General features: G+C 47.9%; 1 protein-coding gene across 1 annotated transcript in view; it reads left to right on the forward strand.

Moving 5' to 3' along the window:
• Window positions 1-202: 202 nt before the first annotated feature.
• Window positions 203-24,432, forward strand: part of LOC129716014 (leucine zipper protein 2-like) — a 76,487-nt gene continuing 52,257 nt past the window's right edge. Inside the window, exons 1-5 of the mRNA XM_055665888.1 lie at window positions 203-240; window positions 1,521-1,638; window positions 6,261-6,331; window positions 18,640-18,721; window positions 18,887-18,949. Coding sequence (XP_055521863.1) covers window positions 203-240; window positions 1,521-1,638; window positions 6,261-6,331; window positions 18,640-18,721; window positions 18,887-18,949 — 372 coding nt within the window. The remainder of the gene's footprint in view (window positions 241-1,520; window positions 1,639-6,260; window positions 6,332-18,639; window positions 18,722-18,886; window positions 18,950-24,432) is intronic.

The raw sequence follows: 24,432 nt of genomic DNA on the forward strand, positions 1-24,432 counted from the left end.
ATTTTGTTTTTAAGAAGGAACTGGAGATGCCGGTTTGAGCCGAAGATAGACACAAAAAGCTGGAGTACCTCAGCGGGACAGGCAGCATCTCTGGTGAGAAGGAATGAGTGACGTTTCGGGTTGAGACTGGTTAGGGATGAGGGAAATGAGAGAAATAAAACGATGAAAGAACAACAAATGAAAGATAAGCAAAAAAGTTACGATGATGAAGGAAACGGGCCGTTGTGAGCTGTTTGTTGGGTGAGAACGAGAAGCTGGTGCCACTTGGGTGGGGGAGGGATAGAGAGAGAGGGAATGCCGGTGTTATTTGAAGTGAGAGAAGTCAATATTCATGCCACTGGGCTGTAAGCTGCACAGCATAGGCAGGCTCAGCTCAAACTGTGAAGGAACAAACTACAGAGTGTTCAAGAAGGAACTGCAGATGCTGGAAGATCGAAGGCACACAAAATTGCTGGAGAAACTCAGCGGGTGCAGCAGCATCTATGGAGCGAAGGAAATAGGCGACGTTTCGGGCCGAAACCCTTCTTCAGACTGATGGGGGGTGGGAGGGGAGAAGGAAGGAAAAGGGGAGGAGGAGGAGCCCGAGGGCGGGGGGATGGGAGGAGACAGCTCGAGGGTTAAGGAAGGGGAGGAGACAGCAAGGGCTAGCAAAATTGGGAGAATTCAACACTCATGCCATCAGGATGCAAGCTGCCCAGGCGGAATATGATGCTGGTTTATACCCATGACCGACACAAAATGCTGGAGTAACCCAGCCAGACAGGCAGCATCTCTGGAGAAAAGAATAGGTGAAGTTTTGGTTCGAGACCCTTCTTCAACCTAAACATTTCCCAAACAGCACCCGTTCCTTCTCTCCAGAGATGTTGCCTGTCCCGTTGAGTTACTCCAGTATTTTGTGTCTATCTGTGTGCATGTTGTGCCATTGCCATAATTCAGCTATAAATGTTTTTGCCTCTCTGGGGCTATATGTATCTCTGCACTGGGTCTGTTATGTATTTGTTGAGAGTAGTAGAGGAACAGCCTTATACCCCTGTCCCACTGTACGAGTTCATTCCAAGAGCTCTCCCGAGTTTGCCCTGATTCGAACTTGGAGATTTACCATAATGGCCACTCGTCGGTACTCGGGGCTCTCGTGGACATTTTTCAACATGTTGAAAAATCTTCACGAGTCTTCCCGCGCTTACCTGCCGTTAGCGAGTCTTCCCCGAGTACCTGCCGTTAGCGTTACGAGCCGCTAAGAGACGTCCCCAAGCTCCGACGTACCCGCTACATTCATTCTCCGTGCTTACCACGAGTTTGATTTTTTTTTTAACTCGGGAGAGCTCTTCGAATGAACTCGTACCGTGGGACAGGGCCATTAGTGTGCGGGGATCGCTGGTCAGCACGGACTCGTCGGGCCGAAGGGCCTGTTTCCACACTGCATCTCTACACTAGATTAAACAACACTTTGTTTTTGAATCTGCGGTCGCTTGTGTCTCTAAACTTCTTATTTTAGTTCTTCCATCTTTCCTGTTCTTTAGACGGGGTTACGATGATCTGGAACGGAAGCTCAAAAAGATTTCAACGGAAAAAAGCAGCTTCCTTCAGCAACTCTCCAAATCAACACCAGACCGACAAGGAATGAAGGGAAGCCTCCAGGTTAGACAACGTCAACACGGCTAACCGCGCATAAGATATCCCTCCAAGATGGCGCCCAGCCCTGGCCACAATCCGCGCGCTGGCCACAGAAGCTGATCTATAATCACATATTATAATCGCCCCACAGTCTTAAATCTCCACTCCCGCACCAACATTCCTTACGTGAACTGTGGTCCCTTTAGTTTAAGGTAGACGAAAGTGCTGGAGAAACTTAGCGGGTGCAGCAGCATCTATGGAGCGAAGGAAATAGGCAACGTTTCGGGCCGAAACCCGGAAGGAAATAGGTAACGTTTCGGGCTGAAACCCGGAAGGAAATAGGCAACGTTTCGGGCCGAAACCCGGAAGGAAATAGGCAACGTTTCGGGCCAAAACCTGGAAGGAAATAGGCAACGTTTCGGGCCGAAACCCAAAGGGTTTCGGCCCGAAACGTTGCCTATTTCCTTCGCTCCATAGATGCTGCTGCACCCGCTAAGTTTCTCCAGCATATTTGCCTACCTTCGATTTTCCAACATCTGCAGTTCCTTCTTAAACAATTCCGTTTAGTTTAGTTTAGTTTAGTCTAGAGATACAGCACGGAACCAGGCCCTTCGGCCCATCGAGTGGGCGCCGACCAGCGATTCCCGCGCACTAACACTATCCGACACACACTAGGGACAATTTACACACACACACCAAGCCAATTGGCCTACAAACCTGTACGTCTTTGGAGTGTGGGAGGAAAGCGGAGATCTCGGAGAAAACCCACGCAGGTCACGGGGAGAACGTACAAACTCCGTACAGACGGCGCCCGTGGACAGGATCGAACCCGGGTCTCTGGCGCTGTGAGGCAGCAACTCTACCGCGGCGGGAGTTTTGTTTAGTTTGTTGTCACGTGTATCGAGGCACAGTGACAACGTTTTATCCCACATCTCAAAGACGTGCGGGTTTTTGTAGGTCAATCGACTGTCTGTAAAATTGCCCCCTAGTGTGTCGGGCGTGGATGAGAAAATGGGAAAACATAGAGCTAGTGTGAACAGGTGGATCGATGCTCGGCGTGGACCTGTTTCCACGCTGTATCTCTAAAAAAAAACTACTGAGGCTTACCTGGCACTTGTTAAAGGGGCTGTCCCACTGTACAAGTTAATTCAAGAGTTCACCTGAGTTTCCCCTGATTCAAACTCGGAGAATTACGGTAATAGCCGCTCGTAGGTACTCGGGGCTCTCGTGGACATTTTTCAACAAGTTGAAAAATCTTCACGAGTCTTCCCGAGCTTACCGCGTTTTCCGAGTACCTGCCGTTAGCGTTACGAGCCGCTACGAGACGCCCCCAAGCTCCGACGTACCCGCTACGAACATTCTACATGCTTACCACAAGTTTAATTATTTTTTTAAGTCGGGAGAGCTCTTGAATTACCTCGTGCAGTGGGACGGCCCCTTAAGTATCTAGATTCTGCATTTTGAGTACGGGGCAGACTCAGGAAGTCGATGTTCAAGATGAGCTCAGTACTTTAATGAAAGCCAGTAAGTGCCGTGCAGCTGTGACAAGAGATTCAGAACGTTTTGGATCAGTAACCTTTCATCAAAATGGAAATGCAGCTTTCAAAGAGATTCAAGTAGTCATTGAGTTGAAACTTGAATTCTCTTTCCTTGGGTTTTTTTTTCCCTCGCAAGTGTTGCACAGACTGCCGTGTATTTACAGGATTTTCAGTTTTTATTTTGGACATCAGCTATTTCGTGTCAGCAGCAACGTTTCACATTGAACCCAGCAGAAAATATAAATGTACCAAAATGTTTAAAAAAAAACACTGACTTTAGAGAGAAGGCAGGAGAATGGGGTTAAGAGGGAAGGATAGATCAGTCATGATTGACAATAGACAATAGGTGCAGGAGTAGTAGGCCATTCGGCCCTTCGAGCCAGCACCGCCATTCATTGTGATAATGGCTGATCATCCCCAATCAGTACCCCGTTCCTGCCTTCTCCCCATATCCCCTGACTCCGCTATCTTTAAGAGCTCTATCTAGCTCTGTCTTGAAAGTATCCAGAGAACCAGCCTCCACCGCCCTGTGGAGGCAGAGAATTCCACAGACTCACAACTCTCTGTGTGAAAAAGTGTTTCCTCGTCTCAGTTCTAAATGGCTTACTCCTTATTCTTAAACTGTGGCCCCTGGTTCTGGAGTCTCCCAACATCGGGAACATGTTTCCTGCCTCTAGCGTGTCCAAGCCCTTAATAATCTTATATGTTTCAATAAGATCCCCTCACATCCTTCTAAACTCCAGAGTGTACAAGCCCAGCTGCTCCATTCTCTCAGCATACGAAAGTCCCGCCATCCCGGGAATTAACCTTGTAAACCTACGCTGCACTCCCTCAATAACAAGAATGCCCTTCCTCAAATTTGGGGACCAAAATTACACACAATACTCCAGGTGTGGTCTCACTAGGGCCCTGTACAACTGCAGAAGGACCTCTTTGCTCCTATACTCAACTCCTCTTGTTAAAAAGTCCAACATGCCATTCGCTTTCTTCACTGCCTGCTGTACCTGCATGCTTACTTTCATTGACTGATGAACAAGGACCCCCAGATCCTGTTGTACTTCCCCTTTTCCCAACTTGACACCATTTAGATAGTAATCTGCCTTCCTGTTTTTGCTACCAAGGTGGATAACCTCACATTTATCCACATTAAACTGCATATGCCATGGCGGATTTGAATGGATGGGCCGAATGGCCTAATTCTGCTCCTATCACATGAACTTTATAAATTCATGTAAAGTGATTTGCTCTTCCTGTTGGTAGATTGGCTGACCCACAGAGGTTTAGATTAGATTAGAGGGGCTGCATAGATACAGGCCCTTCGGCCCATCGAGTCCACACCGACCATCGATCACCCGTTCACACTAGTTCTATGTTATCACAGTTTCGCATCCGCTCCCCACACACCTACAGGGGGCCGATTAACCTACAAACCCGCACGTCTTTGTGTTGTGGGAGGAAATCAACGCAGTCGCAGTGGAATCGTGCAAACTCTGCACAGGCAGCACCCGAGGTCGGGATCGAACCTGTGTCTCAGGCGCTGTGAATCAGCAGCTCTACCAGCTGCACCACTATAATGCATATGTATCTAGGGACAAATTCCCGACGGCTATTCGTTGACCGACTGGGCCGTGACTGGGTGAATGATGAGTTGGCCCGGGGTGCTGGACTGCACACAAAGTCCAGCCGGCGGGGCCAGCTGAGGAGTTTTGACCCGGGCCGCGCGATGTCGCGCGCAAAGTCAGGCAGCCCGTCCAACTCATGAACCGATGTTCGGCCGTGAGAAGGAGGGGTGGTGGTGGAGTCGGCAGTAAGCGAAGGTCCGAAGGTCGGACAGCTGGCCGGGCTGTCGACCGACCGACGGGGCCACGGGCGAGGCGCTGCTGCTGCTGCTGTTCCACTCCGTGAGCTGCACTACGTCGGGATGGGTGAGGCGGGGCCGGGCGCGGCGCAGTCAAATACGGGACAAGGGCGATCCCATATGGGACAAACCAATTTAGCCCAATATACGGGATGTCCCGGCTAATACGGGACAGTCGGCAACACTACATCTATCCGTAGGAACAGTGAAGAGAAGAGTGGGATCTGTGGAGTGCACGCATTTAATATTTTAATTCCACTTTCACTCAGTTTCAGTTTAGTTTGTTGTCACGTGTGTCGAGGTACAGTGAAAAACTTTTGTTGCGTGCTAACCAGTTAGCGGAAAGACAATACATGTTCTGGCTGCAATTCAAACATGAAACAATATGCCGTCCAATGCAAGCATTTCATGTTGACCAATGTTTTTGTCCACAGCAACAGGAATCAGGTTAGAAAATACTTTCGTTTAGTTTAGAGATACAGCACAGAAACAGACCCTTCGGCCCACCCAGTCCGTGCTGACTAGCGATCCCCGCACACATAAGGGCATGTCCCACTTGGCCGTCATTTGCTCGCCATTTACGCACGGGTAGCGTGTGGGTGGCGCGGGACGGGCGCATGGAGAGGCGTGGAGGATCTGGAGAAGGGTTCTGGAAATAGGCAACGTTTTGGGCCGAAACCCTTCCGGGTTTCGGCCCAAAACGTTGCCTATTTCCTTCGCTCCATAGATGCTGCCCCACCCGCTGAGTTTCTCCAGCATTTTTGTCTACCTTCGATTTTCCAGCATCTGCAGTTCCTTCTTAAGCAGGATTATTAAGGGTTTGGACACGCTAGCGGCAGGAATCATGTTCCTGATGTTGGGGGAGTCCTGAACATGGGGCCACAGTTTAAGAATAAGGGGCAGGCCATTTAGAAAGGAGATGAGGGAATTCTTTTTCACATAGAGAGTTATGAGTGTGGAATTCTCTTCCTCAGAGGATGGTGGGGGCCAGTTCTCTGGATGCTTTTAAGAGAGAGTTAGATATAGCTCCTAAAGATAGCGGAGTCAGGGGATATGGGGAGAAGACAGGAGCGGGGTACTGATTGTGGATGATCAGCCATGATCACATTGAATGGCGGTGCTGGTTCGAAGGGCCGAATGGCCTACTCCTGCTCCTATTGTCTATTGCCTATGAATGATTTTGCCACGATGTTTGATTTGTGAAACCCTTTCTGACTACAACATTTATTCCTTTGCAAACTCCTCGACAGTCCTTGAAAACGGATGGGACGGTTACCAAAAACGACGTGCAGAAATTACTGGAGATAAGCCAGAAGCAGAAGTGAGTGTTGGACTTTTCATTCTTCTCTTAGCTGAAGGAACAACCTTCTTGCAGTAATAATGTGCAAATACATTGATAATATTATCCTCAGTTGTAGTTCTGAGATTTCAATCAATACTGTGTTTACTCCTGTTGTAACCTTTCCTGTTGCTGAGACTCTGACCACGGGACGGTCACGGTGGCGCAGCGGTAGAGTTGCGGACTTACAGCGTTTGCAGCGCCGGAGACCCGGGTTCGATCCCGACTACGGGCGCTACTTGTACTGAGTTTGTACGTTCTCCCCGTAACTTGTGTGGGTTTTCTCCGAGATCTTCGGTTTCCTCCCACACTCCAATGACGTACAGGTTTGTATGTTAATCGGTATCGATCCCGACTACGGGTGCTGTCTGTACGGAGTTTGTACGTTCTCCCCGTGACCTGCGTGGGTTTTCTCCGAGATCTTTGGTTTCCTCCCACACTCCAAAGGCGTGCAGGTTTGTAGGTTAATTGGCTTGGTGTATGTGCAAGATTGTCCCCAATGTATGTAGGGGCAATGTGCGGGGACCGCTGGTCAGCGCGGGCTCAGCGGGCCGAAGGGCCTGTTTCCATGCTGTATCGCTAAACTTAAGAAAATTAGACTAAATCATTTACAGTCGGTGCAGAGACGAGGAACTGCAGGTGCTGGTTCGCCAAAAAAAGTCACGGAGTGCTGGAGTCAGTGCGTCCCTCAGCACGTACTCCTGTAGTCTGGAGCCAGTCGGCAATATTCCCCGATGGACATCTCACTCCGCTGGGAGACCAACGAGGTTCGGGCCGACCAAACAGCATCTTTCACGGAGTTAATGACCTCCCAGCAGCACTGGACGTCCATCTCCGAATGTGCCCTGGGGACAGTCCGTCAACCACAGAGTCCTCTGTTACTGTTCGGGAGAAACCGTGTAGAAAAGAACTGCGGATGCTGGTTTAAATCGAAGGGAGAAACAAAAAGCTGGAGTAACTCAGCGGGACAGGCAGCATCTCTGGAGAGAAGGAACGGGTGATGTTCTGGGTCGAGACCCTTGCATTCTTCTCTAGGCTGGCTCCAGTTCCCTGGGGAAGGATTCTCACACACAGGTTCCTCATTACATTATCGTGGTCTTACTAATGCTATGCCATCTCCTAACGCTTCTTCCAATCCATAGTGAAGCATATCAGTGCAGTAAATAGGTCATAAGGTCATAGGTGATAGGAGCAGAATTAGGCCATTCGGCCCATCAAGTCTACTCCACCATTCAATCATGGCTGATCTATCTCTCCCCCCTAACCCCATTCTCCTGCCTTCTCCCCATAACCCCTGAGACCCGTAATAATCAAGAAATCTATCTATCTCTGCCTTAAAAAAAATATCCATTGACTTGGCCTCCACAGCCGTCTGTGGGAATAAATTCCACGGGAATATAAATGGAATGTTAAATATGAAAACATTGGATTCCATTGCTATGGCTCCCTTATTTTTCTTCATTTCTATAATTCGGGTGCATATTTTAAAGATTGATAGCGAACACCGTAATCAAATAAAATTCAAAGCGTAAAATCTTCATGAAAGCCAGATATTTTTTTTCTTAATGTTCCTTTTCGTCAAGGCTTTGACATTTTGGCCACGGACTCTCGCTCGTACAGATGCAATGTAACGTGCCAAATAATGTGTGGAATAGAGACAAGTTTGTCTGATATTGTCAGAATTCATGATTGTGCTGTGAATTTATTTGCTTACCATGTCTGCGAGCATTCTGTAAAATCCATACATTTTTTTAGCAGTGTAACTTGAGCTGTACTTCAGCAGACAAAAATAGGTAATTCAAATATTGGATTTGAGCTTACATCTTGAATTGTAGTTTTATATCGTTAGGCATCCATATTAAACTAAGTCTTAAGAACTTAATATTCATAAACCAAGCTCTGGTGCTAGAAAGGCCTCAAGGCTTTCAATTCTGTAATAGTAACCTTGTCAACGAGGCGTGTTCTGTGCATAAATATAGCTTCTAATCGAAATACATCCTCGGAGAACTCATTAAATAGTCTAATAAACTTAGTACTAACGATTTGTTGGTGTGGTTGAATTAGGGGGATAATCATCCTACCACAACCAGAGAGCAGTGCTGAACTAGTGTCTACCTCATTGGTGACCCTCGGACTATCCTTGATCAGACTTTGCTGGCTTCACCTTGCGCTAAACGTTATTCTGGGTGTGGGAGATTACAACTTGGCTGCACAATCAAATCAGATCAAATAGAACAAGTTGTTCTCTCATTTACAATGCATACAATACAATACAATACCATTTATTTGTCATTTGAACCTCACATGAATTTGGTTTCTGCAGTCATACAAGGAAAGAACCAAGACACACACACCAACACAATGTACACAAACATCCATCACAGTGAATCTCCACCTCACTGTGATGGAAGGCAAAGTCTTGTCTCTCCCCTGCTCTCCATTCTTCTCCTGATGTCAAAGTCAAAGCCCCCGGCAGGCGCTAGGAAGTCCCGTGGCCACTTAAAGCCGCGCTGGGCGATGTAAGGCCCTGCTCTGGGTCTTACAATCACACCAAGCCAAATCACCTACAAACCTGTACGTCTTTGGGGTGTGGGAGGGAAACTCGAGCACCCGGAGAAAACCCACACAGGTTCAGAGTCAAGAGAGTTTTATTGTCATGTGTCCCAGATAGAACAATGAAATTCTTGCTTGCTGCAGCACAACAGAAAATGTAAACATAGTACACTGTAAACAATACAATAAATGTAGAAAAATAAAGTTCAGTGTGCATATATACACTTACTCACAAATACACACATATATATATAGATATAATCACAGGGAGAATGTACAAACTCCACACAGAGAGTTGTGAGTGTGTGGAATTATCCGCCTCAGAGGGCGGTGGAGGCTGGATCTCTGGATGCTTTTAAGAGAGAGTTAGATAGAGTTCTTAGGGATAGCGGAGTAAAAGCCCTGTCTCACGGTGCGAGTTCATTCCAAGAGCTCTCCCGAGTTTAAAAAAAAATCAAACTCGTGGTAAGCACGGAGAAAAATAAAGAAGTTGTACATAAAATGTATTATGAAAATATATATTAGGCACTTTGGTGCCATATGACTGTGCTTACTTCTAATAAAATAAAATTAAAAAAAAAAAAAAAAAAAAAAAGCACGGAGAATGAACGTAGCGGGTACGTCGGAGCTTGGGAACGTTTCTTAGCGGCTCGTAACGCTAACCACAAGGACTCGGGAAGACTCGCTAATGGCAGGTAAGCACGGGAAGACTCGTGAAGATTTTTCAGCAGGTTGAAAAATGTCCACGAGAGCCCCGAGTACCGACGAGTGGCCATTACCGTAAATCTCCGAGGTCGAATCAGGGCAAACTCGGGAGAGCTCTTGGAATGAACTCGTACCGTGGGACAGGGCCATTAGGGGATATGGGGAGAAGGCAGGAACGGGGTACAGATTGTGGATAATCAGCCATGATCACATTGAATGGCGGTGCTGGCTCGAAGGGCCGAATGGCCTACTCCTGCACCTATTGTCGATAGCCTATTGTCTATTGACAGCACCCGTAGTCAGGATCGAACCAGGGTCTCTGGCGCTGTGAGGCAGCAACTCTACCGCTGCGCCACCATGCCACCCTGGGACTACCAGGCATTAGTATGTTCAACATTGCTCTGCCCTTTACATCAGTATGCTTCTCCCTTAAGTAGAAGTCACTAACTGCCTGCAACAGACTGTAGGTTTGTAGCCAAACCCAAGCGAAGTAAGTTTTCCACAATCGTTGCTCTCCAAACAATTCACTGGATATCTGTTTCCCTCGAATGTTCAGCAGGGAACATTAAATGTCATCTTCTGATGCACCAGAGCTGGATGGCATTTCTGCATTCTCCCACCCCTCCCGCCCCTTCAGTTTTCTCTACGGCTAAATAAAGTTAGATTACCGAAGGATGGCTGAATTCCAATTAGGCAGCTGGGATGCAGAGTTTACTCGTCAAGCCTTCACAGTAGGCAGAAGCACTAACATTTCCATTAAGTCACCTTCAGGAACAAAAGACAACTTATTCCCCAAGACCTGAGCGGCAGCTTCAGACAGCAGTGCAGAGGAACAGCTGCCTACCCACGTCAAATGCATCAGCTTTTTGTTCATCTTCACAAACTGAGGAAATCTTTTAAAGGTAGACAGAAATGCTGGAGAAACTCAGCGGGTGAGGCAGCATAGAAACATAGAGAATAGGTGCAGGAGTAGAGGCCATTCGGCCCTTCGAGCCTGCACCGCCATTCAATATGATCATGGCTGATCATCCAACTCAGTATCCTGTACCTGCCTTCTCTCCATACCCCCTGATACCTTTAGCCACAAGGGCCACATCTAACTCCCTCAAATATAGCCAATGAACTGTGGCCTCAACTACCTTCTGTGGCAGAGAATTCCACAGATTCACCACTTTCCGTGTGAAAAATGTTTTCCTCATCTCGGTCCTGAAAGACATCGGGAACAATCTTCCTGCATCTAGCCTGTCCAACCCCTTAATAATTTTGTATGTTTCTGTAAGATCCCCCCTCAATCTTCTGAATTCCAGCAGACAGAGTTTTCCTCATCTCAGTCCTAAAAGATTTCCCCCTTATCCTTAAACTGTGACCCCTTGTTCTGGACTTCCCCAACATCGGGAACAATCTTCCTGCATCTAGCCTGTCCAACCCCTTAAAAATGTTGTAAGTTTCTATAAGATCCCCCCTCAATCTTCTAAATTCTAGCGAGTACAAACCGAGTCTATCCAGTCTTTCTTCATATGAAAGTCCTGACATCCCAGGAATCAGTCTGAATAGGTGACGTTTCGGGCCGAGACCCTTCTTCAGACTGAAATCATTTAGTTTGTTTGATAGATACAGCACGGTAGCAAGCCCTTTGCCCCACTGAGTCTGCTCCGACCAGCGATCCCCGCACACATACACTATCCTGCAGAACATTAGCTAAATTGCTATGAGATATTTGCAGTCACTCTGATTGGCAATTTGCTACAGAAGCAATCCCTGGTCTCTAATTCCAGGCTAGTAGGGAAGCCATGACTGGTTATTCTAGTCTTTGTCACTGAGGAGTAAATGCGTTTAACATGCATTCTGCGTGTTAGTGAACAATACGAACAATAATTATGAATGTAGAGCCATCATCTCTCTAAAGTGCTGGAGTAACTCAGCAGGTCAGGTGGTGGGTGTATGGAACAAGCTGCCAGAGGAGGTGGTCGAGGCTGGGACTATCCCAATGTTTAAGAAACAGTTAGACAGGTACATGGATAGGACAGGTTTGGAGGGATATGGGCCAACTGCAGGCAAGTGGGACTAGTGTAGCTGGGACACATTGGCTGGTGCGGGCAAGTTGGGCCGAAGGGCCTGTTTCCACACTGTATCACTCTATGCCACTATGGCTCTTATCTCTGGAGAACATGGTTAGATGGTGTTTTGGATTGGGACCCTTCTCCGGGTCTGAAGAAGAGTCTCGACCCGAAACATCACCCATCCACGCTCTCCAAAGATGCTGCCTGTTCAACTGAGATACTCCAGCACTTTGTGTCTTTTTTCTGAACCAGCATCTGCAGTTCCTTCCTTCCCCTTTCACAAAGTTCTCACGTAACGATCTGCTCTCGAGGCTGGGAATAATATTTTGTAGAAAACTCCAGAGATAGATTGTGAAGTGTCCTTGAATAAACGAGACACATTTTATTTGATGACACATATGTAATATGTATAACTCTGAAGCAGACTTCATTAGACATAAAGAATCTCAAATGGGCACAAGAGATATCATCCACTTACCCACTGGTTCAATGCTACTTTATTATTAACATGTATCTAGGTAGAGTGAAAATCCCTCACTGTATGCAGTTCAGTAAAACCTTACACATCAATCAATCAATCAATCACTTTTATTTGTATAGCACATTTAAAAACAACTCACGTTGACCAATGTGTTGTATATCAGCGCTGGCACTAATGTGCTACTTACAATGGTACACAGAGCTAACAATACATACTACATACATACACTGTTTACAGCGCCCCCTCAGAGGGCATCAAAAACACTAGGGCGTAGAAATAGGTTTTGAGCCTCGACTGTAGGGGGCAGTTCTGATGAGGAGAGGGATGCTGTTCCACAGTCTAGGAGCTGCAACCGCAAAAGCGTGGTCACCCGTGAGCTTATACCTGGACCGCGGGATGGTCAGTAGCCCCAAGTCGGCCAACCTGAGGGACCTGGAGGTAGAATGGTGGGTTAGAAGATTTTTGATATTTGGGGGGGATTTAAGGGGTTTGTAAACAAATAAGAGGAGCTTGAAGTTGGTTCTGTACTGGACTGGGAGCCAGTGGAGAGAGGCCAGAATTGGGGTACCCGTCAGAAGTCTCACTGCGGCGTTTTGAACCGATTGCAGGCGGGACAGGGATGATTGCCTGATGCCAGTGTATAGGGAGTTGCTGCAGTCAAGGTGGGAGGAGATGAGTGTAAGAGTGTAAGTATTAAAAATAATTTATTTAAATAGGATCATGATACAAACCAAAACCATGGTGACACACCCATTACCAAATCACCAAATTATTCAGACACTGATGGGCCTGTCCCACTTCGGCAATTTTTTTAGGCGACTGCCGCGATTGTCACAGCCGTAGCGGGTCGGCGATTAAACGGCGACCAGACCCTCCACTATGACAATGTCTACAACAACTTACCACCTAGTCAACGTCAAGCTACGGCAAGCTACCGACAACCGACGACCCATTAGGACGTCCACCCGCGACAACCTACGTCCACCCGCGACAAGGTGCGACAATTCAGTCGCCGGCACCTGCCGCCGGTTGACGTAGGTAGTCGCCAATGGAATTCACCGGTCTGCACCGGTGACTATCTACGACAGCGCCCACGTCAGGAGAAGTCACGCTACGCTCATTGGCGCCAAACCCACGAATGACTCTGAAATGTTTTGAACATTTCAAAATCCAGCGGTGGCCAGAAAGACGCTACGACTCTTTGGGCGACTGAGGAGACGACTCACGACCGTACAGGCGACACCCCAGCGACCATGTCTAGTCTGTAGTCGCCTATAAAAGGGGGACAGGGGCATGAATTTCCAAACAACTACATTATGTTGGAAATATGCTAAATAACTAGTGTACGACTATGTCGCTGTCGAACACCACCCAGGCTCAGACGTAACCGCGGTAAAGGGGCAAGCATCTGGCTCGGGCAAAGCCCTCTTCCGCCTGGTGCCGTGACTGGCAGATGGTCCATATCCCTCCAGAGCTCTCCAACCCATGTACCTGTCTAACTGTTTCTTCAACATCAGGATAGTCCCAGCCTCAACCACCTCCTCTGGCAGCTCGTTCGATACATCAACCACACTTTGTATGTCACCATGTTTCCGCTGCTCTCTTGTACGCTTCTAGTCCAAAGTTGTTAAAAGTGTAGGGTCTTAACTTGGCTGCGTAGGCCCGTTGTCATGGTGACGGCATGGGGCGGGAGATGCTGGTGCCGGCCTGGCCTGGCGATGTTGGCGGTGTCCTCCATCGCTCCGTGCCTCCTGCAGCTGCCCATCGGTAAAACGTTGAGTTTAGAGATATAGTGCGGAACCAGGCCCTTCGACCCACCGAGTCCATGCTGATCCACGACCCCCGCATATTAACACTACCCCACACACACCAGGGACAATTTTCACATACACCAAGCCAACTACCCCAAAGAAGGGCCTCGACCCGAAACGTCACCCATTTCTTCTCTCCAAAGATGCTGCCTGTCCCGCTGAGTTACTCCAGCATTTTGTGTCTACCTTCCATTAACCTACAAACCTGTACGTCTTTGGAGTGTGGGAGGAAACCGAAGATCTCGGAGAAAACAAACGCAGGTGATGGGGAGAACGTACAAACTCCGTACAGACAGCACCCGTAGTTGGGATTGAACCGGGGTCTCCATCGCTGCTAGCGCTGTAAGGCAACAAATTTACCGCCGCGCCTACAGTGTGTCCCGTACATTTGTTCACCACTGTTTAACGATGGGAAGACTCAGAGAGCCTGCAATGCATGCCCGTAGAGTAACATGTGCACTGTAGAGTAACATGTTTGTTTTTATGTTCTTCGGCTTGTTTTATGTGGAGGGAGGGGGAGGGGATCGGGGGAAACTTTTTTTCAAGCTCCTACCTTCCCGGAGAAGTGATCAATATTCGGATCCCATTCTCCGGGCTCTGCGGCCTACCATCGCTGGAGCTGGAAGCCGCCTCGGACTGTCGTGAGCCCCACCGCGGGGCGTGGACTCAACATCGTAGCGGATCCCTTGCCTGGGATCGCTCCCACCGCGGCCTGCGGACTTACCATCGAGGGCTCGCAGTCCCGGGTGAGGCCGAGTCGGGAGCTCTAACGCCGCGGAAGGTTCGACCAGCCCCGACACGAGGTTCGATCGCCCGGCGCGGGGGAGTTGACATCCCCCCGATGCGGGAACTGAACGCCTCGACGCGGAGGGCCCAAACGCCGCCGGCTACGGGAGTCAAGACCGTCCCGTCAACGGAGGCTCGAGGCCCCCGACCGAGGAAGAAGAAACGGAGAGACATGAACTTTATTTCGCCTTCCATCACAGTGAGGAATGTGGAGGAGTCACTGTGGTGGATGTTCATGTTAAAATGTGTTTTGAGTGATCTGTTGCTTTTAATTGTATGACTGGCCTGGCCAGTGAAATTCCTCGTATGTTGCAAAACATACTTGGCGAATAAAATCCGATTCTGTAGAGTAAACATGCGCACTGTCGAGTAACATGTGGACTTATGACATGCTGCCTGTCCCGCTGAGTTACTCCACCTCGATGTGTCTATCTTCAGTTTAAACCAGCATCTGCAGTTCCTTCCTGCACACTTATCCAATATCCAGAACACCCAGGCAGTACACAGACAGTGGGCGGTAAGCCAAATAGATTCCCCTTTAATATTTCTCACATCAAGCATACTGCACTCATTTTCTATGCACTTTCTTCTTCAGATTATAGAGATTTATAGCACAAATCAACCCTTTCAGCCTGTCATGTTGGTGCCAACTCTTTCATCAAGCAATCCAAAATTAATCTCAATTCTCTACTGTATTCGCCCCGAGCCCTCTGCCCATTATCCCACCCCTTTCTGTGTCGTTTGAGAATTTTTGTTTACTGTCAACGTTTCTGTTGGAAGTAAATTCGGTTTAGGCTTATTACTATTCGCTGTACCTCGGTATACGTGACAATAAACTAAACTAAAGAAGGTAGACAAAAATGCTGGAGAAACTCAGCAGGTGGGGTAGCATCTATGGAGCGAAGGAAATAGGCGACGTTTCGGGCCAAAACCCTTCTTCAGACTAAAGAAGGGTCTCGACCCGAAACGTTGCCTATTTCATTCGCTCCATAGATGCTGCCCCACCCGCTGAGTTACTCCAGCATTTTTGTCTACCATAAGCTAAACTAAACTTATTTTCAAATGTCCCTCATTTCTCCTCCAACCGATAACTTTAATCTTCTCAAATTCTGGGTCCTAGCTCATACTTAAGGGCCTGTCCCACTTTCACGAACTAATTCACGATCTTTTTTACTCGTGGACATTTTTCATCCTGCTAGAAAAAACGTCCCGACCTACTTGATGCCACGAGTACCTACGACTAACATCACGACCTGCTACGACCTACCTACAACCTTGTGACGACCATGCTGCGAGTACATCTGGACAGCCAGAAGGGGGGCTACGTGAGGATGCTGTTCATAGACTACAGTTCAGCCTTCAACACGATAGTCCCCACCAGACTGGCCGGGAAGCTACTGGAATTGGGGCTCAACACCTCCCTGTGTGCCTGGGTCCTGGACTTTCTCACCGCCAGGCCCCAGGTAGTCAAGATGGGAGGGAATACATCGGAGTCCCTCACCCTGAGCACAGGATCGCCCCAGGGTTGCGTCCTCAGCCCCCTATTGTACTCCCTGTACACACATGACTGTGTGGCTAGGTTCAGCTACAATTCAATAATCAAGTTTGCTGATGACACTGTGGTGGTGGGCCTGATCTCAGACAACGGTGAACTGTTTTAAATATCTGGGAGTCCACATCTCTGAGGATATGACATGGACCTCACACGCCTCAGCACTCGTGAGTAAGGCAAGGCAGCGCCTTTACCACCTGAGGCAATTGAGGAAATTCAGAGTGTCTCCGAGGATCCTCCAGTGCTTCTACGCAGCGGCGGTGGAAAGCATCTTGTCCGGGAACATTACCATCTGGTTTGGGAATTGCTCTGCCAAGGACAAGAAGGCTCTGCAGAGAGTAGTGCGTTCGGCCGAACGCACTATGGGAACTTCACTCGCCCCCCTGCAGGAACTATACAACAGGAGGTGCAACTCCAGAGCAAACAAAATCATGGGAGACCCCTTCCACCCCTGCAACGGACTGTTCCAGCTGCTACGGTCAGGCAAACGCCTCCGTTGCCATGCAGTGAGAACGGAGAGGTTGAGAAGGAGTTTCTTCCCAGAGGCAATTCGGACTGTAAACGCCTATCTCACCAGGGACTAACTCTACAGAACGTTTTTCCTTCCATTATTTATTATGAATAAGAATATGTGTGTTATGATTGTGTTTATAATTTGTTTGGTTGTTTTGTTGTTTGTCTTTTGCACAAAAGTCCGCGAGCATTGCCACTTTCATTTCACTGCACATCTCGTATGTGTATGTGACAAATAAACTTGACTTGACTTAACTTGACGAGTTCGGCAGAGGTCGTGAATTAGGTGGTGAAAGTGGGACAGGGGCTTTATTATCTCAAGTAATTATTCATGTTTTTGTAATTCACCCTGTGACTGCGTGTCATGTTTTACTCCACAGAGTACTTGTTACTCCACAGCTTACAGCCCAGCGGTATGAACATTGACTTCTCTAACTTCAAATAGCCCTTGCTTTCCCTCTCTCTCCATCCCTCTCCCATTTCCTGGTTCTCCCACCAGTCTGACGGTCTCCACCTGCATTCTATCTCTGCCCCACCCACCCCCCCGACATCAGTCCGAAAAAGGGTCTCGACCCGAAACGTCACCCATTCCTTCTCTCTGGAGATGCTGCCTGACCCGCTGAGTTACTCCAGCATTGTGTGTCTATCTGGGGCTGAGAACATCAGCTTCAGCCCTGCAGACATCTTTGCTGCAAATCTTAGCATTGCCAACTTGGTGAAACAGTCAAAAAACTCCATTAGCTTCCGGCCAAACTCCATGAGAGAGCATGAAGCGTATGGCATGATTTATAATACAGTCAAGCACTTTGTTTAGAGATACAGCATGGAAACAGGCCCTTCAGCCCATCCTGTCCACACGCTAGTTCTATGCTATCCCACTTCCTCATCCACTCGCTACACACTAGGGGGCAATTTACAGAGGGCCGATTAACCTACAAACACACTAACACACACTAACACACACACACACACACACACACACACACACACACACACACACACACACACACACACACACACACACACACACGCGCGTGCACACACACACACACGCACACACACGCGTGCACACACACACACACACACACACACACGCGCGTGCACACACACACACACACACACACACACACACACTAACACACACACTCACACACACACTAACACACACACACACACGCACACACACGCACACACACACACACACACACACACACACACACACACACACACACACACACACACACACACACACACACACACACACACACACACACGCAGCGGCAGAGGTTGGAATCGAACCGGCAGCGTCTCTACCCGCCGTGTAATAACAATAATAAAAATATTTTGCTCTTTAGGGCTACAGGAATCAAGGGATATGGGGGAAAAAGCAGGAATGGGGGTACTGATTTTTAGATGATCAGCTATGAGTGGAGGCCAAGTCAATGGATGGATTTAAGAGAGAGTTAGATAGAGCTCTAGGGTCTAGTGGAGTCAAGGGATATGGGGAGAAGGCAGGCACGGGTTATTTGATAGGGGACGATCAGCCATGATCACAATGAAGACGGTGCTGGCTCGAAGGGCCGAATGGCCTCCTGCACCTATTTTCTATATTTCTATGTTTCTATGATCCTATTGAATGGCGATGCTGGCTCGAAGGCCGAATGGCCTACTCCTGCACCTATTTTCTATTTACCGACCTGCAGCTTTGAGCGGTTCTAGCAGATAAACGCGGTGCTGTAGCGGCGATATGCAAAGTAGCGATTGTGTCTCTGAGACTTTTCACAGCGCAGGCAGAATACTGAGGCATCAATTTTTTCTTTTCCAATCAGAGATGAAATGAAATCTCTCCAGGAGGCCCTTGAGAAGGAGATCAACGAGGCCACGTTGAAAGCAGAGAAGCAGCAGGCTGGGGTAAGATGCCACAGACATAATGCACATGTTTAATTCCTGACTAGAGCACTGAAAGCGTAAGAAACACTGCTGGCCTCTGCAACAAAACACCCCGTCTTTGCAGTGTGCACTGTTGCGTGAGTGGGAGATCTCCAATTTAACATCTCAGGTCTGCTGCCGTTACAGATCAACTTCTTAAAGTCTGAGGTGGAAAGGAAGAGCAAGCTGATAAAAGATTTACAGCAAGAGGTAAGAACTACGCACAGCTTTGCATGACTTGCCGGGGATGCGAACAAAATCCTTCAGGAGCAGGGAAGGAAATTGTCAAACCTGTCCTGGCACCGACCAAGTCTGAGTGTAGAATTTCACCAGGCAACATTTCAGTTTTACATTTTGTTAAAATCAAAAATAACTTATTCAATCACGATACAAAATAACACTCACAAAACAAAGCTGGTGGTAACACACCCACTATTAAGGTTCATTTCTTAAAATGGTTCTCTGGATGCTTTCAAGAGAGAGCTAGATAGGGCTCTTAAAAATAGCGGAGTCAGGGGATATGGGGAGAAGGCAGGAACGGGGTACTGATTGGGGATGATCAGCCATGATCACATTGAATGGCCGTGCTGGTTCGAAGGGCCGGATGACCTACTCCTGCACTTATTGTCTATTGTCTATTGTCCATTGACAACTCACAATAGGTTAGGTAAACCAACACAGGCTTTACTGATCATCAGCTGGCAAGAGGAAGAACATTCTTGCTATTGAGGGAGTGCAGCGTACGTTTACAAGGTTAATTCCCGGGTTGGCGGGACTGTCGTATGCTGATAGAATGGAGCGGCTGGGCTTGTACACTCTGGAGTTTAGATGGATGAAAGGGGATCTTATTGAAACATATAAGATTATTAAGGGTTTGGACACGCTAGAGGCAGGAAACATGTTCCCGATGTTGGGGGAGTCCAGAACCATGGGCCCCAGTTTAAGAATAAGGGGTAAGCCATTTAGAACGGAGACGAGGAAACACTTTTTCTCACAGAGAGTAGTGAGTCTGTGGAATTCTCTACCTCAGAGGGCGGTGGAGGTTGGTTCTCTGGATACTTTCAAGAGAGAGCTAGATAGGGCTCTTAAAGATAGCGGAGTCAGGGGATATGGGGAGAAGGCAGGAACGGGGTACTGATTTAGGATGACCAGCCATGATCACATTGAATGGCGGTGCTGGCTCAAATGCACCTATTGTCTATTGTCAAACTCTGCACAGATAGCACCCGTAGTCAGGATCGAACCCGGTCTCTGGCGCTGTGAGGCAGCGACTATTCCGTTTGGAGTTTTGGTGTTATACTCAATTTGACTCATCAAATTCTTTGAGTGGCACAGTGTTGCAGCTGGTAGAGCCGCCAGCTCACAGCGGCAGAGACCCAGGTTCGATCCTGTGCCCGGGTGCTGTCTGTGTGGAGTTTGCACCTTCTCCCTGAGACCGCGTGGGTTTGCTCCGGTTTCCTCCCACATTGTATTGTATTGTATTGTATATCTTTATTGTCATTTCCTGAGTATTTGCATACCCAGAGGAAACAAAAAAACGTTGCTCAACCAGTGTCCATTCAGGGGATATGGGCACTCTAAACAAAGTGCTTGACTGTACATGAAAAAATAAATAGAAATAAAAATAAAAAATACATGTCATGAACAAATTTAACACTCTACTAAACATTCAACAGCCGTTCCGACCGGCAGCGGCACAACAGTGGCTCTCCTGCAGTGTGGGGGTTTGTGCGCGATACTTGGCAGGGGGGAAAGTTCATTTAACAGTCTTATAGCCTGTGGGAAGAAGCTGAGGAGCATCCTGCTGGTTTTGCAGCTAATGCTCCTGTACCTCTTCCCAGATGGGAGGATGGAGAAAATGTCATGAGATGGGTGGTAAGGGTCTTTGATGATGGAGATGGCTCTGTTGATACATCTCTTCCTGTATATGTCCAGCAGGAAGGGGAGTGGAGCACCAATAATCCTGCTTGCGGTCTTCACTATCCTGTCCAGTTGGTGCCGTTCGTACGCCTTGCAGCTCCCGAACCAGGAAGTGATGCCGTATGTCAGTGTGCTCTCGACAGTCCCCCTATAAAAACCCCCACATCCCAAAGACGTGCGGGTTTGCAGGTTAATTGGCCCTCTTGCAAATTGTCCCTAGTGTGTAGGGAGTGGATGAGAACGTGGGATAGCATGGAACTAGTGTGAACGGGTGATCGCTGGTCGGCGTGGACTCGGTGGGCTGAAGGGCCTGTTTCCACGCTGCACGTCTAAACGATAGAGGTATCAAAAAAAAGGACATTTCCAGATATAATTGATCACTTAATTTGGACTCAACCTTTAGTTATTCTGTATGAGTCTTAAACCAGACATTATGCATCTGATGCTGACGGTTTTCAAAACCAGCTAAAAGGATCAGGAAGGATTTTGAAAATTGAAAGAAAGTTTAAGAATGCAAAGCCAGAAGGTTTAAATCAGGATAGATTGGTTCTACATCTTTATAGGTAGTGAATATATAGTGTACTTCAATATGGAATTAAATTGTTCATATTTTGATTCACAGCAAATCAGTACATTATAGTAGTTTATGTAATAGACATTAAGGCTGGTGCAAGGGATAGAAACATAGAAACATAGAAATTAGGTGCAGGAGTAGAGGCCATTCGGCCCTTCGAGCCTGCACCGCCATTCAATATGATCATGGCTGATCATCCAACTCAGTATCCCGTACCTGCCTTCTCTCCATACCCTCTGATCCACTTAGCCACAAGGGCCACATCTAACTCCCTCTTAAATATAGCCAATGAACTGGCCTCGACTACCCTCTGTGGCAGAGAGTTCCAGAGATTCACCACTCTCTGTGTGAAAAAAGTTCTTCTCATCTCGATTTTAAAGGATTTCCCCCTTATCCTTAAGCTGTGACCCCTTGTCCTGGACTTCCCCAACATTGGGAACAATCTTCCTACATCTAGCCTGTCCAACCCCTTAAGAATTTTGTAAGTTTCGATAAGATCCCCTCTCAATCTCCTAAATTCTAGAGAGTATAAACCAAGTCTATCCAGTCTTTCTTCATAAGACAGTCCTGACATCCCAGGTATCAGTCTGGTGAACCTTCTCTGTACTCCCTCTATGGCAATAATGCCCTTCCTCAGATTTGGAGACCAAAACTGTACGTAATACTCCAGGTGTGGTCTCACCAAGACCCTGTACAACTGCAGTAGAACCTCCCTGCTCCTATACTCAAATCCTTTTGCTATGAAGGATAGGACAGGTTTAGAGGGATATGGGCCAAACGCAATCAGGTGGGACTAGTGTAGATGGGGCGTGTTGGTCGGTGTGGGCTAGTCAAGTTTATTGCCATGTGTCCCAGATAGGACAATGGAATTCTTGCATTGCTGCAGCACAACAGAGTATTGTAAGCATAAATACAGAACAGTTCAGTTCAATATACACATTAAATAAGCAGATAAAGTGCAATAGGGCTGACAGGCATGTTTCCCTGCTGTATCACCCGATGACTGTGTGAGCTGGCAGGATGAATAAATACAATACGATACTATAGGACTTTATTTACCCCAGGAGGGAAACTGATCAGCCAACAGTCAGAAAACTCAACACACATGAAACATGAAATTAAAGTGCCGAGTGGAAAGGATTGGGGGTGTGCAAAGATTGGGGTGAGGGGGGGAGGAGGGAGTCAGTCTCAGTCTACCCCATGACAGAAGGGGGAGGAGTTGTACAGTTTGATGGCCACAGGGAAGAAGGATCTCCTGTGGCGTTCTGTGCTGCATCTTGGTGGGGACCAGTCTGTTGCTGAAGGTGAAAGTGCACACCTCCAGATTCAGGGACAGTTTCTTCCCAGCTGTTATCAGGCGACTGAACCATCCTACCACAACCAGAGAGCAGCCCTGACCTACCATCTACCTCATCGGTAATCGAATCTGGAGGTGAGCGTTTTGACACTTCTGTACCTCTTGCCCGGTGGGAGAGGGGAGAAGAGGGAGTGGCCCGGGGTGAGACTGGTCCTTGATGATGCTGCTGGCCTTGCCGAGGCAGCGTGAGGTGTAGCTGGATCCAATGGAAGGGAGGCTGGTTTGTGTGATGGTCTGGGCTGCGTCCACAATTCTCTGCAGTTTCTTGCGGAATTGGGTGGAGCTGTTCCCAAACCGAGCTGTGATGCGTCCCGATAAAATGCTTTCCATGGCACATCTGTAGAAGTTGGTGAGACTTATTTGGGACATGCCGAGCCTATGAAGTCTTCGAAGGAAGTAGAGGCGTTGGTCTTCTTTCTTGGCCATTGCTTCAATATGGGTGATCCAGGACAAGTTGCTGGTGATATTTTCTCCTAGGGTTTACGCACCTGCTAGATTACTCTTCAAGTTCAAGTGAGCTTATTGTCATGTGTCCCTGATAGGACAATGGAATTCTTGCTTTGCTTCAGCACAACAGAACATAGTAGGCATTTACTACAAAACAGATCAGTGTGTCCATATACCATAATATAAATATATACACACATGAATAAATAAACTGATGAAGTGCAAATAACAGAAAATGGGTTATTAATAATCAGAGTTTTGTCCGAGCCAGGTTTAATAGCCTGATGGCTGTGGGGAAGTAGCTATTCCTGAACCTGGTCGTTGCAGTCTTCAGGCTCCTGTACCTTCTACCTGAAGATAGCAGGGAGATGAGTGTGTGGCCAGGATGGTGTGGGTCTTTGATGATGCTGCCAGCCTTTTTGAGGCAGCGACTGCGATAAATCCCCTCGATGGAAGGCAGGTCAGATCCGATGATGGACTGGGCAGTGTTTACTACTTTTTGTAGTCTTTTCCTTTCCAGGGCGCTCAAGTTGCCGAACCAAGCCACGATGCAACCGGTCAGCATGCTCTTGATAATTAATAAACCATTAGCAATGTTTGCTGAGGGCGCCTGCCAGTGAATCTGCAATTTAGTTGACTGCTTAATGCCCCTGTCCCACTTAGGAAACTTGAACGGAAACCTCTGGAGACTTTGCGCCCCACCCAAGGTTTCCGTGCGGTTCCCGGAGGTTGCAGGTGGTTGCCGGAGGTTGCAGGTAGTGGAGACTGACAAAAACCTCGGGGAACTGCACGGAAACCTTGGGTGGGGCCCAAAGTCTCCAGAGGTTTCCGTTCAGGTTTCCTAAGTGCGACAGGGTCATAGGTTTACTAAAGATATATCCTGGACGTGAAGCACCTATTCATTCAAGGAGGCGGTGCACGGTGGCGCAGCGGTAGAGTTGCTGCCTCACAGCGCCAGAGACCCAGGTTCAATCCCAACTACGGGTGTACGGAGTTTGCACGTTCTCCTCCTGACCTGCGTGGGTTTTCTCCGAGATCTTCGGTTTCCTCCCACACTTCAAAGAAGCACAGGTTTGGGGGTTAATTGGCTCGGTAAATGTAAAATAGCCCCTAGTGTGTGTAGGATAGTGTTAGTGTCGGCGCGTACTCAGCGTTTCCGAGCTGTATCTCTAAACTAAACTAAAATCTTCGGGACATAGAAACATAGAAACATAGAAAATAGGTGCAGGAGTAGGCCATTCGGCCCTTCGAGCCTGCACCGCCGTTCAATATGATCATGGCTGATCATCCAACTCAGTATCCCGTACCTGCCTTCTCTCCATACCCTCTGATCCCCTTAGCCACAAGGGCCACATCTAACTCCCTCTTAAATATAGCCAATGAACTGGCCTCAAC

Source organism: Leucoraja erinacea, unplaced genomic scaffold (assembly GCF_028641065.1).
Source record: "Leucoraja erinacea ecotype New England unplaced genomic scaffold, Leri_hhj_1 Leri_159S, whole genome shotgun sequence".
Classification (NCBI taxonomy): Eukaryota; Metazoa; Chordata; class Chondrichthyes; order Rajiformes; family Rajidae; genus Leucoraja; species Leucoraja erinaceus.